Genomic DNA, 17,698 nt, shown 5'->3' with positions numbered 1-17,698 from the left:
AGCACTGCTTATTTTTCACGTTTGCTGCATTGATTAAACCTAATAACGTCACACTGTAATCAAATTTATTAAATTTTCTAATCGTAGCATGCATTTTAAGGGATTATCAGAGATTTCGAAAGCACGAATTTTAATTATCAGAATATCGCAATATTTGACGAATACTGAATTCTCCACTTTTTAAATATCCATCGTCAGAGTAAACTAAAGTCGTTTAATGTTTGCCTTAAAGAAGTTGATTGTACTTACTCTTCAGTTAAAACTGTTGAAACAGTGTTTCCGAAGTTTTTAATACTGCCACTATACGAATAAATTAAATTGCGAATCGCATTTACAATTGGAATTGAAAGTGACTCACAAAGTACAGTTTCTCTTAAAAAAGAAGCTAGATGAATAGGAGATTTAGAAAAAGAGCATTAATAATTAGCAATTTCGTTATATACAAATACAGATGTGTATATAAAAATAAATGATTTAAAATATACTCTTTAAATATTTATATTTACTGTCAATAATTACTAAAAAGTATATACACATAATTCATTATTTTAAATTAGTATAATAAATATATACAATCACTGCTGAATCGTGCGCTATGCTTCTGGAATTTCTGAATTCAATCTTTGAAACTAACAAATTTACCTTTGACAATTAATAAATTTATCAATGGTTTCTATTAATGTATTTGGATATTCCGATGAATGCAAGTAAAGCAAGTCCATTCAATCGAAATTCAGATGCTATATTTCTGAATTATGACTTTGACAATTTACAGCTAGGAAAAAAAAGCTTCTTTTGGCTAGGACAAAGCTTTCTCAGAAGCTGCCTTGATATTCGAGGTATATTTTCTTCTCATCTGCCTTTCTTTTCGCAACGAATATATATTCTGAGATTTTATTATAATTCACCTTTATGCAGAATTTCGGAAGAACACTGTTTTTACTTTATGAAACGATCTTTTAGTTCATTGTCAAAATCATCGCAGAGTTTGAACATCTCTTCCCTTTTAAAAACAGTACTTCATTTATGTAAAGATATACAAAGACTCAGACTTCGTAAATATCTTTCGATTATTTCTTTTAAAAATTCTTTTTTTAAATCTAAAAAAATTTTGCTTTCCTACATTTCGGAAGAGGCCAACGCTCAGTCGGCCCCCCATTATGGAACCCCTTTGGAAGGGGGGTAATGAAGATTGATGATTTCGCGCAAACAAGAACGTTTTTGACAACCGCGCAAACAGGAAGACACCGAATAGAACATGTCGCAATGATTAGATAATTTTTCAAATGATATAAATTTATATGCATTCTGAGTTATAATATGTACGAAATGTAACGCTATTAAGTGAACCTACCACCAGAGTGTCGCTATGATAAACAAATATAGTAGTGCATTTTAAAGGGTGCATTTATTTTATCGTGGTTTATGAGCTATAAACGAAGTAGATTTAATTCAATCTAATAGGTTTAAATGAAATGCAAGAAAAAAGGCGTGTAATTTAATATTCCATGCAAGGAAGTCATGTGCTGTACACATCAGATTTGTTTTTTTTTTTTACAACAAAATGTTTGGACCTGTTTGAACGTCACAAATCGTTGCTTTGTGAAAATAGTTCTTTTCCTTTTCATTAAACAGTATGATAAATTTGAGATTACATAAGAATGCGATTCAGTAGAAATAACGTAAAATGAAATCCGAAAACAAACGATAAAGAATTATTCGTATATATCGCGCAAAATTTGCGTTTGAAACTCTAGACTTTAATGAAATATTTTTCTTTCCTTTTAAAAGCCGATTTTTATTCAGGAGATGGAATTTCTCAAAATACAAATACTTTCTACAAGATACAAAAATATTTTTTACATGGAAGTTTATTCCCGAAATAACAAATCAATATTTTATGATACAAAATACAGACTAAAATTTGAATAAACAATTTGTTTAGGCCGAATTTATTTCGCAGATCATTTGTTTATAGCAATTGAACAAAAGAATACTGATTTTTGAATAATAGATAAAAGATTTTGTATGCACAGAATTTCGAAAAGGTACTTGAACAATATAAGCGTATTTACAGAGCGATATTTATGAAATATGCAAGGCAATGAGGAAAAATGTTAGAGTATGTCGTTTACGTGCATAATAATTTGAAGTGATGTCTTTATTTTTTCTTTTTTCAGTATGGAGTTGAGTTTCGTATTAAGTTCATGAAAATGTTTACATGGCAGCGATGATCTTTAAAGCATTTGCATTCAGCGAAATTTCACGAAATAGATATTTTTTGAAATTGTTGCAAAATAACGATGCTTCCAAAATGTTTTGCTATTTCATTTGGAGAAGTTTAGAGTGTTTGTGTAGATAACTCAACACCCGCAATATCCAATTGAAATTATAAATTTTTGTTTCTGTTTTAATGTTTTTTGTTTTCAATTTATCAGTTCTGAGGATATATTTTTCTTTTTTAATGCCCGGGGGCTTTATTTAACAGCCTATAGCCTTGCACCACTACAAAGGTCGGAATGATGGCCATTTCATTATGGAAGCACCTAATATATGGACATTATTGCCTCCTAAGAAGGGACGGACAGTTACAACCATGCTTTCTGCGGGATTGGAACTCGGGTCCATGGCTACGGCAGTCAGGGTCACTAACCACTACACCACCTAGGCGGCATTCTTAGGATTATATTCATGGAGAAACAGACAGGTGAAAAACGAAAAAAATCAAGAAATAAGATTTATAATCATGATTCTCAAGAAGCAATTAAAATTTTTATTATTCATTCTTTAGCGCATAGTCGGTTCTTTGAATATTGCTTTAAAACCAAAGATAAACCAAAAGATCCTCAAGGTTACTAGTTTAAACAATCGGTTTAACATATTGAAAGACTAAAAAGTACAAATGTAGTTCTAATAACTTTTATGAAAATTTGCCAGTTTGTTGAGATTATAAAAGGCAACTCAAAGGCCATTTTTTTACGCAACTGGTAGTGAGTCATTTGCTCTAATATAGGTGGCAAAAGCGGCTGATTTTTCAAGATGTCAATTGACAAACGTTTTAATGATTCTACAGTAGCCTAGCCAATGCAACAAGAAAGAAACTATTATATACCCTCTATAGCATAAAAAGCAATGCACCATGGAGTTATCCGAATGGGGCAAACCGCATACTTCCGGATGGTATACAAAACAGAAGACATTTCAATGCTAAGACTTTCCATAACGTGACATAATACAATGGCATTCCATAATCTCCACAAGAATGGGGATCCGTCGATCCACGTGAACTGTACTAAGGCTCGGGAATAGTATTAAACCAGGAGCACGCGCGTTCATTTGCGCTACACGAGCACTCGCAGTGGGTCTGAAAGATCTGGCTCTTGTTTTTTGAGGAAAACATTTGTGAATCTTCAGGCAAATGATTCTACACTAATAAGGCAACATCTACGCAGAAATGATTTTATGAGATAAAATTTCTTAAAGATTAACAAACGTATTATACATAAGCATAGGGAACGAAAATAGTATAATTCTACTCGGTATCGATTCTTTATTTTCTTTGTAACCACTGTAGGCACAGAGAAATTTTTTTTTCAGATATTTTTCCCCGAAAAGTAATTTATGTCATTCCCATTTTTGTATTCAGAATATATACCAGTGTTTGAATCAATATCAGGCGAGCTAAAAATTCTTGACCACTTCCATTCTCATATTCTTTGCCAATTGATATATCTTCTTATAATTTCTCTAACATTTCTTCCTTCTGCGATAAACAGCGCGATATGTTGGGCGCTTTCTTTACTAATCAATTATGTAACAATAAAGCAAGTAGACGAGCTGGGTCTAACAGTTGACGTTTGATACGATAAATAAGGGCTGCAAATCGATGAGATTTAAACTTTTAGATGCACTCACAGAATTTTTGTACATTTACATACTCACTGAAAGCTGAATTCTTCTGTCTTTTGGTTTTATATCTGTTGCAACAAAAAACAAATCTAAAATATATACGCAATAATAAACATCTGGCGCGAAGATAACGTCATCTGTAGAGAATAATAAAGTAAGGCATAAAAGTAATTTGCAATCTGACACATCTCTTCCTCGGCTAAATCTTGGAAGTTTAAGATGATTGCTTAGGAAGAGGACAGCATTTGGAAACTGGATGCCGACAAAGTCTAGCTGACAGTCCATTTCAAAGGAGGAAGACACTCCTCGTTGAATACACCCAGCCATTCATTTGAATATTATTTTATCGCCATGTCGACTTTTCTTGTAATTGCATTTGATTCAGATATTCCTTTTGCCATCTTGAACAAAACGATTACGAATTTTCTGAATCAGATGTCACCGTGAGTTTAAACAAAGCGATTTCTTTGGAGCTTTCTATGGAAACGACGTATAGAAACATCTATTAAAAATGTGTCGGAGTGTGAGGTTCTACATCATAAGGCTCAGGAGAATGACAGGTCGAAGTCCTGGAATTAAAACATGCTTCATTTTATGTTACTAGAGTGGTAAGTTCCTTAAAAGTTAAGACTTGCAAAATATGAATAAATGTTGTGTAGTAAACTTGATTCCAGTTTCCTACAATCCTTTGAAATGTCGAACTAAAGGTGGGATAAATTGCCATTCGTAGATTCTTGAACTGCAAAATTTTAATTTAAGTAGAACGGAGAAACAATAATTGAACTTTTATTTAGGCTCCGCTCCTCGATAGTTCGTTGCATAATTTGAATATAAATTTACTGGCTTTCCACATCTAGAGATAAATCGTCTTAAAGCCCTTGGGAAGGCATCTATTGATAAATCTGAAATAACGTCGAGGACAAATATTTTAATGGCAAAACAAATAAAAAGAGCAACGGACGATTTAATTCTTACTCTGTTCAGTCAGAGTCATATTAGATTTTGTTATGAACGTATACAGTTTGACTTTCTTTGGTAGCATAAACTGGTATCAAATCCTAACAGACTTGGAAGGAATTATCACTCGAAGATTATTTAAACAAACCTGTTTATTAAGTCAGATTATACTCGAAGATTTTTTAAACAAACCTGTTTATTAAGTCAGTACTGGAACATAAATGCACAACTCCTGCTTACAAGTCAATCCACCACTTGTTACGATGTTATTTAAAGTAACGGTTAATTTAAATTTAAACTAGTCAAGGGCTACATAAATGATTTAACGCGAATTTGGCTCAAACTTCTACCCTGCGTAACAATTTATATATCCTAACATATAGTTTTATATATATATTTGAATATATATATTGAATGATTTGATTATACATATAGTTAACATTTAAAGATACGAATATGAATAAATTGAAATTCCTTCTGTTTGAAGATTCTTTATTGTGCTGGCAATACATTTAAGAGTGAACAGTTATTTAACACACTAAGTGTGTAGAAATGCAAATTAGGAAAGTTTACTTTGAATAAAACTAAGCATTGGCTATTATCATGGAACATCTTTTTCATACATTATGTTAATTTTATCAACAGTTAAGTTTTGAGTTAAATTTCCTTTCCTGTCGATTCTTAACTTCAACTTACTACTTCCGGCGAGAACGTAGTTTTAGAATCACGTCTGAATACATAATGAGGAAGGGTGGTATTTAACCGCGAGGGTTTTCAGTCTTAGTGACAGAGATACCTGGTATTCTGGCTGCACGCGTCCGCCTTTTTAGGCTACTCTCTCGTAAGCTATTATTACTCTCGGCTGTATTTTAGGTCCTTGATAGCTTCGCAGTTTATTAACGTTAAAAGGCCAACTCTGTTAGAATCTTGATAACCTCGGCTATATCTCCTTAGTTAAGATTAGTTTAGTTTAATTCTTAGTTTCTTAAGTTCAAGCCCAAGTGTCGGCTTTATTGTACACTCCAAGACTGAGTTTCGTTAAACTTCAGTTGGAATAATAAAGGTTAGTTTGCCCTTCTATCTTGTTGCTTTCTGTCACACGAACTCAAGCGATTATTCGCTTATCAGTTCTTAAGATTCTTCACTTCCAATAGTAAGTTGGAATTACAAAGTAAGGAACTCTACAACAGAATGCAATAATAAAAAATGCTAAGACATCTTTTATTTACATGCATAATTATGCTTATATTTTATCTAACTTCGCACTGAAAATTTTCACAAGAAATCCATGATGCTTTAATTATTTTGAGCACGATATTGCGCAATCATTTTCAACCATCTTGCTTAAAGCGAGAAAACGTTATGTGAAATTACAGAAATATTTCTGGAAGCCCATCTGTCCATTCTAGAAGCCACTCCCTCGGTGGAAATACACATGTGCACTTGACGGGAACAGTGTTTTTCGGATGCACCCAACTTTGCCTCATCTTCACTAACACTAACCTCTTCTTCCTACCACTAACACTAATCTTCAAGCAGCCAGTACAAAATACAGCCACCACAATCCTCAACGAAGTCTTCCCCACAGACAACGCGGAGGAAGATACGCCAGCACAGAAAATTGTTCGCATGAATACCACCATCCCACCGACTCCACATGATATACCATTTAGTGACAAGGAAGTCAAGCAAATTTTCCAACACCTACCCCTGAAAAAGGCCCCCGGTCCAGACGGCTTGAACTATAGCATCATCGAAGTTGCCTACAAAGCACGTCCCTCCTTCTTCTTCAAATTCTTTAACCAACTGTTTGACAACCAAATATTCCCGCAGGCATTCAAGAAAGGACAAGTTGTCCTATTCCTGAAAAAGAATAAAAGCCCGCAAGACCCGCGCTCTTTTCGCCCGATATGCCTTTTGCCAACCCTGGGCAAAATTTACGAGAAATTAATAGTTAACAGACTAAAATATCATCTCCATAGCAACAATCATCTCAGCCCCAGGCAGTATGGCTTTCGCACTGGTCTGTCCACTACGCATGCCCTCTGCAAAATTCGTGAAACAATTCAACGCAATAGCACCACAGGTTTCCATACAGCTTTCATATCCATTGACCTCCAGAGTGCGTTTGACACACTCTGGTGGCCAGCGATAAGACAGGCCCTCCGAGACGCACAGTGTCCATCCAACCTCTTCAGCGATTTTAATAGTTATCTAGAGAATCGTAGTCTTCTCATAGCCATCAACAACGACACTACCTTCAAAGTGCAAGGAAGAGGATGTCCCCAAGGCTCTTGTGCTGGACTGATTCTCTGGAATTTAACATTCAACTCTGTACTGGATGCAAACTGGCCACGACATACAAGTGTCATCGCCTACGCAGACGACGCAGTTCTTCTTGTCAAAGGTCGCACTCGTGCGGAGCTCGAGAAAAACGGCACCGAAGTCTGCTCCCTCCTCGCCAATATCTGCAGCAACTTAAAGCTTACAATCTCTACCGCAAAGTCATCAGCAATAATAATTCCCAAAGCAGGCACGAATCCAACGCGCCGTCCCTGCATCAAACTACAAGGAGCCAACATAAAGATTGTCCAAACGCTAAAATACCTAGGTGTAATCTGGGATAAAAAACTAACCTGGATCCCTCACATCCAAGAACTAAAAAACAAAACATCAGCTATAGCCAGAAAAGCCCGCGCCTTCCAAGGTAAAAACTGGGGTCAGAATCATCATATTCAGAAGATCCTCTACCATGTGGTAGCTGAAAAAATAGTCTTGTATGCTGCTGCCGTATGGGCCCAACCGATGGGAGGACGAAAGATCAAACATCTGACATCTCTTCAACGACCATTCGCCCTGAATCTCTGTAAAGCGTACCGCACCACAGCCACCAGCTCAGCGACAGTCCTTGCAGGGCTCATTCCACTCCACATACGGGCAGAACAAGAGGCAGTGTACACCAGCCTCATATACCTCCGCAAAGATGCAACATTTGGCAACATAACATACAGCCCTCTGCAATTTCAAAGCCCAGGTAACACTCTTCACACTCATCCTGCACGTAAAGGCGCAGGAATAAGAATTAACATCTCACGGATACAGCCACTGTCAATGACGCGAGTTTCAAGGGATACGCAAATATACACCGACGGCTCTAAGCAGGAAGATGGAGTAGGCAGCGCCTTTGCACACTATGACAAAGGAAGAATCATCCATGTATGGAAAGGACGCCTTGATTTAAACAACAGTGTGTTCCAGGCGGAGGTGCAAGCAATTATAACCGCGGTAGATTACATTTTCAATAATAATATAGAACGGGCGAAAATTTTCACTGACAGTATGTCAACGCTTCTAGCACTAGATAATCACAACCACACCTCGCCCTTGATCATCAAATTACAACTTTTACAGCGCAACCCGCAGAAACATCTCTCCTTAACATGGATCAAGGCACATGCAGAAAATGAGGGGAATGAAGCAGCTGATAGCCTGGCCAAGCAAGCAGCCACTGATCCAGAAGCTGAAAAAATCACAATCCCAGCCCCTTCTTCCTACCTCAAAGGGCTATTACGGGGTCAAGGCCTAAATCTTTGGCAGGAAGACTGGACGCACTGCACAACTGGAAGACGTACATACAGCTACCTCCCGAAAGTCAGCACTGAACGCAACATTGCAATAGTTCCTCTTACGGCTTATATTACGGGACACGGCCCATTCCCGACCTACTTCAATAGACATGGCATAACGACCACGGACATATGCGCCTGCGGAGCGGAAGGCTCCCCAGACCACTATGTTTTTGAATGCCATCTGACAGCAGGAAATCATCTCCCTCTTCCTATCAACAATAGTGAAGCTTATCACCGCTTCCTTATAAAGCACAAATCGGCAGTAAATACAATTTGCAAAGTTGTTAACAAGCTCAAGAGAATGGGCCAAGATTTGTGCTCTCCTCATTAACCAAAACTCTCAAGACATGATACACTAACTAAGTCAGCATGCAGTTCCACATTCTCAGACACATAAGTCTACTCCTAAAATTTACATAAGTCCCTATTACAGACACCTTTCAAATAATGTACAATCAAATGTATTTAATATTTCCTCTTCTGTATATGCATAATACTTATTTTTTTTATTTTTATTTATTTTATTTTATTTTATTTTATTTTATTTTTTATTATTTTTTTTTCCCTATGAGCCTGTATTTTGATCCTATTATTTTGTAACTGTATTTTTGTATTTGTATATTTAATTTGTATTTTTATTAGAATTTTATTGTGAATGTGCAAAATTACCATAGCAAATTGCAACAACAAATGTCAAAACGGTAAAACGAATGCAATCTGCCCTTGTATGGCCATGTAAATGATCTTGTTAACATCCTAAAAAGCTCCCGAGGCGGCCTCTTGAGGCCCCAGGAAGTTGTTCCTGGTTAGTGGAGGGCGCGGGACAAATGCCTGTTTACCTCTGTTAGACATCAGGCGTCCCCGTCCTCCGTTACCAACCAACCAACCTTCAAGCAACTAAATTAAGGATATATACCACGGGCGCCGGACGTGTCTTAAAACTAAGAGATTCTTCGTTATTCGACTCGTCATCTACGAACATGATCACAAGCCACAATTTACTTGAACATCGAAGTAATGTCCTTTACATTTCTAAAGGTTAGACACAGAGTAAATATGGTATCTTCAATAGCAACTTACCCCCAAAGGATGACAATTCAAATAATACAAATCAATTAATATTTATTAGATGTTGACATCATTAAATTTTGAATCAGTACCAGCATAAATTAAATAAATATAGCCAGACAGAAGAATAATAGTCCTACCAGTTTGAATCCTAACCTCTTATACGAGATAAGTGATAAGTGACGGGAGACGTGAGCACTGTCCCTTTATCATCGTGGTTAATCAGTACAGCACCCCCCCCCCACCATTATTTAGGGAACAGCATTAACATATCTAACTAGTATTACAAATAAAGCATGGTTCGATGTACATAGCAGAAGTTATTACATCTAGAAGAATAGGATATAAACTATATAACATATGTAATATTTACAGATTGTTGAGCGTCCACACTACCTTCACAAGTGATGCTATACCAGAAGTACATATACATACGCATACTAAAAATACGAGATGTGCGTAATATTAAAATCAAAGAAGATCTCATTCCATCGACGTAAAGCAAAGTTTCGTGAGAAAAAAAATCAAATTTTTTAACGGAGGAAATTGAGATCGCTGGTTATCCCAATATATTTTTGAAGAAGCACAAAGCGAAGTTTTAAATCATCCGGAAAGAAGAGCGCATGCGCATGAAGTCTTTTCGAAGATTTTTAAATTGTAGAACATTATTAATTATCGGCAGATGTTAGGTATATAAAACGTTTAGTTGTATCTTCAGTTCCAATTTCTTTACTAGAAGGAATTCCATAGCTCTACATACAGCAACGTAAAATGGCAGTCAAAAGGAGAACGAAAAAGAACCAAAAAATGGCACACGCGTCAGGTTGGCGTCTTTCTGGCTGAGGACAGCCAGAAAGCTGTCCTACACCTTCGGAATCCAACAGCACAAGGAGAAGAAACTGGTTGTAGCCTTCAATTTAGCCTTGTCATTCAGCGGTCGCACTTGACGTTGAATAAATGTGGAGGCTTGCCTGCACACATTACCTACAAAGTTATCGCATCGACAAGTCATCAATATATTCTTGAATAATTCATTAGTTGGATAACCCTTGTTACTTTGGGCTTCAGAAACATAACATAAATGTTTTACACGTTTCATACGATTGTTAGCCCACCAGATATTTTTTTCATTTCGTAGGCATAATTTTCGGATTTAAATTTAATTCTTCAAAAAAAGTAGCGTTATTTTTGTACGGTCGATTAGTTGGGTGCCGGTTACGAGGGATTTCCCTGTAAAATAAATTATATGGATGTAAAATTATATTGTTGGACAACGGTGACCGTCAAGATTACCGAAACCCAACACTCAAGGTCATTGGTCACGTGTTACCTAGGGGTTGATAATCAAGCAATTTAATAGTTGCGCGGTTTAATTTTATTCCATGTGCAGTTTCGTGCAATTTCAAAACTTTACAAGGCATATCATGATGATAAATATAAAATAGCATATCTTAAGCTAATAGCGCAATATTTCGTCAAGAGTCTTCTAAAGACGTTCATAAAAGCAAAACCAACTAATTCTGCACTGAGTTTGTAGCATGTGGCGTTAGAAGCAATTTTTATGTATTAAAATAACTCTGAAAATAAACTGTATCAATTGTACATATTGTACATTAAATGTGTTTAAAATTGTGTCAGTAGGCATTTAGAAATAAATTAAGATCTTAAGTAAGACACTCGTTACTTTTTAATCGCTAAGTTTATTAGCAATTTTCGTACCGTTTAAATTTGAGAGATAAGTTAAACATTTTATTTTTACCGAATGGCTACCACAGATTTGGTTATGCACAACAGTATGCCAACGATGTATTAAAAAACCAAGGCGGTCAGAATACATGGAGTAAATCTCTACTGCATGTCGTGCAGTATGACTTCACGAATTATCATGGCTGCTATCGTACGTGAACTTTTGGTTGGTTTTGGTTACATTTCTAATCAGTGTTGTGTACTACATGTCAGCTACCTCATTAATTAACATTTATAAGTCTCCCGTTCTAATTTTAATGCTTAACATAAATTACTTCCTACTCAATATAGAAAAATCACAAGGACTGCAAATAATAGTTTCAAATTTAATAAAATCCAGGTATATGAAAATGTGTAAATGTAACTATAAGAGTGTATATATAGTTGAAATCCAGAAAAGCAGAGTAAGTTTCAATGGTATTTTATGCAAATTATGCTTAAAAACACCTTTTTGAGCTTTCGTACATTGATGTTTGCTCTCACATTCAGTATAATTTTATTTAACAATACGTTTCGTAGTCTTATCCGTACGCTATATGGCGGCCATGATAATTCGTGACGTCACGTTGTTGACATTTCTTTGGCTTCATTTTTGTGACATCATACTCATTGTATTCTGATCTTCTTGTAAAATCCTTTAGTCTTCCATTGTGGCGGAAACTGACAAGGCGAGTGGTCTAGGCATTACAGCGTAGCGTAACGTAAAATAATGTAACGGACCGAAAACATCCTTGAGGATATAAACTAAACTAAACTCAGTGGCGCAACAACCCTTAGTGAGCCGTGTGGCCTGCAGCGTCCTGATATCTGCTTTCTTGGCCATGGGCCCCGGGGTGCATGACCACTCTAAAAAGTGGTCAGCTTACGCAAGACCTCCCGGGGTTTAGTCCCCAAGTGAACTTGGTACTTATTTTATCGACCCAGTCAAGGGATGAAAGGCTGTGTCAACCTTGCCCAGCCCGGGGATCGAATCTCGGATCTGCGGTTCTGCTGCGCGACGCGCTATCCACTGCGCCTCTCTCCTTAAGGATATTTATAAGGTACGAAAAAGCATAAAGAATCTGATTTCCTCTATCCACAGTACTGAAATATAGCGTAAAGTTTAAATTTTATTCAATTCCGTGCTATTAACTGTATTAAAAGTTCCATAATGCTATTCGTAAAATATTACTTTCAAATCAAGTTGTCATATTTTATTTTCCTTATTTACAAATTTGAAAAATTCGCTCACAATAACTGCTCTGTACACGAAAACCATGTCCCATCAAGGAAAACATATCATTATTCAAATCGAGAAAGAATCAGTAATGCATTTTGCCCAAGAATGTAATTTATTAAAACAGAAAAGTGTTGTACAAAACTATATTAAGCTTGATTTTTTTTTCAAAATAGCGTACAGAAATGTTTAGAATAAACAAACAAGGCATTCTGACGCCGCTTCAGATTTAATCAACAAACACGAGAATAAAAAAGTCACCCTTCGACTAATGGATACGCAGCTCATTTGCATAATAGGGGAAGGGAGAGGAAGAGAATTTTATAATTTAGTTTCAAATAACTTCAGAAACTTAATAGAAGCAGATTCATTCTTGGAAAATTTGCATTCCTAAATGTAGGCGCACAAGTTCGATTTCTTTTAACGAATCGATAGTTTCATTAACTGGTGTTAAGTTTTGAAATTTTAGGGTTATTGATTTTTACTTTAGTGGGAAACGTTTGCCTAAATCTCTTCAATATTCTGTTGGTTAGTATCTTACTTGAGAGGTTATAAGACTGATTTCTTTGGTTAACGTTAAGAATAACTCTGCAGGTTTTTTTTTTTTTTTTTTTTTTTTTTTTTTTTAATTCGCAATTACTTACGCTACATGGCATTTACATACAATACTTGCGATCTGGTAAGTGTTGCTGTTGGTTAAATACAGAATCTTTAATTTATTTTCCATGGAGCCTTGGTAACAACTAGTGCTCAGAGTTTTTTTATTGGGAAATACCTAAAATCTTTATCTGTAATTTTTAAACAATTTAATCGATAGAAAAGCAATAAACGCCCTTTCTGCCACTTTATTTCTATTCACATTAAAAATTTCTTAAAGAGCCCCTCACATATTTGAATAATTTTACGCTTTGCTATGTAAGTATACATTCATAATGCTTCCGATCTGCTAAATATTGCCACTGCGGGAAGTGTTGGACCTTTGATTTTCGTATATCACATGCGGTCAGATTCTTGCGGCACAGCATAAATTTACAGTACAACTCCAATTATCCGAATCGGATAAATGTCGAGAAGAAAGATGAAATTAATGAGCAGACAATAGAACCATCAACTACTGAAGATTTTGACGGCCTTGAAACTGCGTTGAAGTGGATTAAGCATCAGCCCGAGTGTGATCACATACAACCTTTCGTTGTCAAGCGGAAGGACGACCTTGATTGCCCGAAAACGGATGACGACTGTCAAACGGCTTACTTTGACCGAGAGGTTCAGCAAGCAGTGACTTTTAGCACTTGTAGGTACTGTAAAGTACGTTATATAGCATGTACGTAAATGTTTTGCCTTTTCATTTTAATTAATTAACACTTCTTGTTCTTTAAACATGTTTTTTTCTCTCATTTTTAACATACAGAATATACATTAATTAATTAAAGTGTACGTAGACCCTTTCTTCGGAAAAAAAATCTGTTTATCCGAATTTTTGATTATTCAAATGGGGCCCTGTCCTAATTGATTCGGATAATTGAAAACGCTGATTTTTGTTGTTTGACTTCTGAATTAGTAACCGTTGCCTAATTTTGTATTCAGTTGCACACAATTTGCATAAATAATTACACTATTGTGTATTAATTTTAATAATAAATTATTATTAGAAGGCGTGCAAAAAGGAGAGACAAAATTTTTCATAGACTCGCCTTTTAAAAGGTGACTGATGATTGAGGGTCCCAGTTGCCAAATCCTGGTGGTGACGAATTACTGTCAACCACCTTTTAGTTCCGGCACCACTTGTAGAATATTTTTTCGATGACAGGAGATTGAAGAAATCCGCCTATGCCCTTGCCAGGATTCAAACTCTGGACCCCCCGAATACGAGTTGAGCGGGCTTTCAGTTATACACGAAGGTATGCGGAAAAGTGGGAGAAAATACCTTATATGTTTTACTTTAGACTTCGATGATATCATACAGAAGGAAGACGTATAGTTAGAAATTTTACAATCGATATAAGATAAGGATACCGGAAACATATTTATTCATTAGATATAACAGACTTATATCATACCATAGACACATAATACACTAGATATTCGTTTAATGAATTCTCGCGTAATAAAGATGAAGCACGTTTTATTAGGTGGTCGTTGTAACAAAAGTGGTCTCAAAAAAAGGGTTGAATTTTGTGAACGCATTCTTTAAATTTTTCATTTTCTTTTAGTACAGGGTTTCGAAATTTTTTCCAGTAGCGGCCCCTTTTAAACACAGATTTTTTCGCGACCCCCAGGACCCCATAATATTTACAAAAATTTTGTGGGACCCCATAAGTATTGCGCAAATCTGACACACGCATGAGTGAAATTTTTTCACTTGTACTGTAATATACTATTGCAATTTTAGGCCATTAACTTTAATTTCTAATTTTAAGACATATAACCATGTGAACATTTTAAATAAATAACAGATAAAATGACAGCGTCACGTAAAAAGCAAGGAAAAGAAACGTTTATATTATATAAAGAATGCGTCGAAAAGTTTTCGTTTTTTTCTTTGTCTGTATTGTCTTAACTTTATCTATTTTCAGATACATTGCAAAAAAATATTTGGTAATTGTAAAATTGTTATAATAATTTAAAGAAATATCCCAAAACTGTCAAAAATTTTGGCGACTTCCTGCTGCAGGTCCCGCGACTCTCTTAGGGGTCGCGACCCAGCAATATAATAAAAATAGTATATAGCTCATCAATATGCTAGCGTTAGAATTTTACATTTTTCCTGAATTTATTCTTAATACCACAGGCATGTTCCCGAATGTTGTTCCTGTATTCAGCTCCCCGTATTTAAAAGGAAAAAAGAATTTCGTTAAAAAAAAAAAAAAAAAAAAAGACACTTTTATTTTAGCAGTACATACTTCACTAACTACATACTTCAAGCCAGTTAAATACCCATCACATTGAAGCAAATATAATATCGTAAGACAAGTTTTTGAATGCTCTGATCATACACTTCTACCGTCAATCCATTGAGAAATGCAATTCCTTGTCAGCAAAGTGCTTTCAGCTAAAGATCTGACCCATCTCACGAAGAAACCCGGCCCTGTTTCATACAGTAGTTGTTCTGAAGTTTTCGGCTCTAGGTTTCGGAGCACTCAGCCGACAATCCTGAATCCAACATCAACGACCAAAGTCACCAAATCAAAGTAGTTGGATTAAAGTAATTATTTGGGTTATGAAACAGCACATGACGACTCTCTGCCTTAGGAAAAGTAAACTTTCGTGGAGAACGTTTTAGTACATCCTGGCTCATATCCCCGCCACACATGGGGAAACCCACAGAAGCTGTCATGCAGCCAGTTCCTTTGCTAAGATATTTAAACTAATTATAGGATAAGAAACATTTGTTGATAATGATGAGTTCCAATAAACATAAATGTTAATCCTAATGGACTGACAACCAAAGTCATTGACGACAAAACCTTGGCTTTCATATAATATGTGCTCAAATATCAGGCTTGCCAACATAGAACAACAGACTGAGGTAGGCATTTAGTAATATTATTTAGTTCATCCTTTCGTTCGTTTTTTTTAAACATATACTTCTTTCTATATGCGCTACAAGATTCTTCTTCTGTTGTCAGGAACACAATAAAACCCTTAAAAATAAAAACGCACACATTCCTCAAATCACCAAACCCAAAAAATAATATCAAGACACATACCAACAACTGTGAGGATGATATCGAAATTTCTCGTCCTCGCCTTTTTAAAATCCACCCTACATCTGTATTGTCCCTCGTCCTCTTCCAACAGTGGCTTTAGCTTCAACGTTGAAGGTCTGTGTGTGATGCTGAGGTAAGCCCGGCCATCAAGGAGATCACTGGCCGCGTGCCGGGCCTGGTCTAGGTGGCCACGGCGAGCATCAAGACTGTAGAGTGGCGTGGTGGATTCGTCTTTGTACCACAGAACGAGGGCCACCGAATCATCGGGGGTCGGGGCAGTGATGTTGCAGGGCAACTCCAAAGTCGAACCGGCCACTCCCACCAGTGTTTGAGGGGGTTCTGCCAAACAGATAAAAAAAGGAATAATTTAGACTCATCTCTTTGGCAAGAAAATAAAAATATTTCAGATGAATGTGCTTTCAAGCAACAGACAGAATATCAGAAACGAATAGTAATTATATTTTTATAAATATAGAATCTTCTGTATGCTTCTTAGCGTTCTTTTTCAGTTCCTAACTAACGTGTGTTAATTCTGACCCTGTTGTTTTGTCCGTCTCCTGTATCCAAAATACTCCTAACTAGCTCCAGGAAATAGTTGAAGTTGCAAAACAAAGTGCTGCTCATTGTTTTGCTGCTAATGAATTAGTTGAAGCCAAGCATCAGTGTACATAAATACTGACTAATAGCAAACTACAAGAGACCAAATTTTCCTACCATCAGTCAGTTAACTGGAGCCAAGGGTCAGTGTGAAACAGAAATGAGCGACAGTGTGCTATGAGAGACCAAAGTTTTATACCATTCGGGGGAAATTTAGTGCATTAACCAATGATCAATTTATATCATGTTTATTGACAGCATGTTATGATGGACTATAACTTCTTAAATTCTGGTGAACTAATGGATAGATGGGGACCAAGGATCTATGCATATCAATTCTGACTGAAAGTGTGCGTAAAAATTAGTGTCCACTATCTTTTGAGGTAGTTATTGAGCTAACAGAATCAAATATTAGTATAGTTCTACCTTAATGTACAGTTTGCATCGATGTACTAATTTCTGTTGCTTTCAGGGACAGCAATTAAGCCAACTGGAACCAAAGATAGGCGTCAGTAAATGTTATTTAACAGCGTGCCACGAGGTACTAGAGTTTGGAATAAATAGTGAGTACATTGGTACCAAAGATCATGTAGTTCAGTGTATAATGATAATGTGTCATGAAGAACCAGAGCCCAGGCCAGTAATGATTAACTAGGAACAACGTTCAGAGTGTATTAACATTGATGGATAGCGTGCCACAAAGGACCAGAATCTCTTACCTTTGGAAATAGCTAGTAAATTAACTGGAGTCAAGGGTCAATGCAGATCAATTTAGAGTGATAATGAGTTGCAGAGAACCAGTCGCTTCTGGCCAGAAATGTATTAGAAATTAGTCCATGATTTCGTAGTGTTGTAAATGCCCGTTT

General features: G+C 36.2%; 1 protein-coding gene across 1 annotated transcript in view; it reads right to left on the bottom strand.

Moving 5' to 3' along the window:
* Positions 1–17,698, bottom strand: part of LOC118194015 (protein turtle homolog B-like) — a 356,504-nt gene that overhangs the window by 333,818 nt on the left and 4,988 nt on the right. Inside the window, exon 2 of the mRNA XM_085810225.1 lies at positions 16,236–16,574. Coding sequence (XP_085666351.1) covers positions 16,236–16,574 — 339 coding nt within the window. The remainder of the gene's footprint in view (positions 1–16,235; positions 16,575–17,698) is intronic.

Source organism: Stegodyphus dumicola, chromosome 2 (assembly GCF_044657685.1).
Source record: "Stegodyphus dumicola isolate Sdum_Otavi_A_Nest chromosome 2, ASM4465768v1".
In the NCBI taxonomy this organism is placed as follows: domain Eukaryota; kingdom Metazoa; phylum Arthropoda; class Arachnida; order Araneae; family Eresidae; genus Stegodyphus; species Stegodyphus dumicola.
This window is presented reverse-complemented; position numbering and strand designations above follow the sequence as displayed.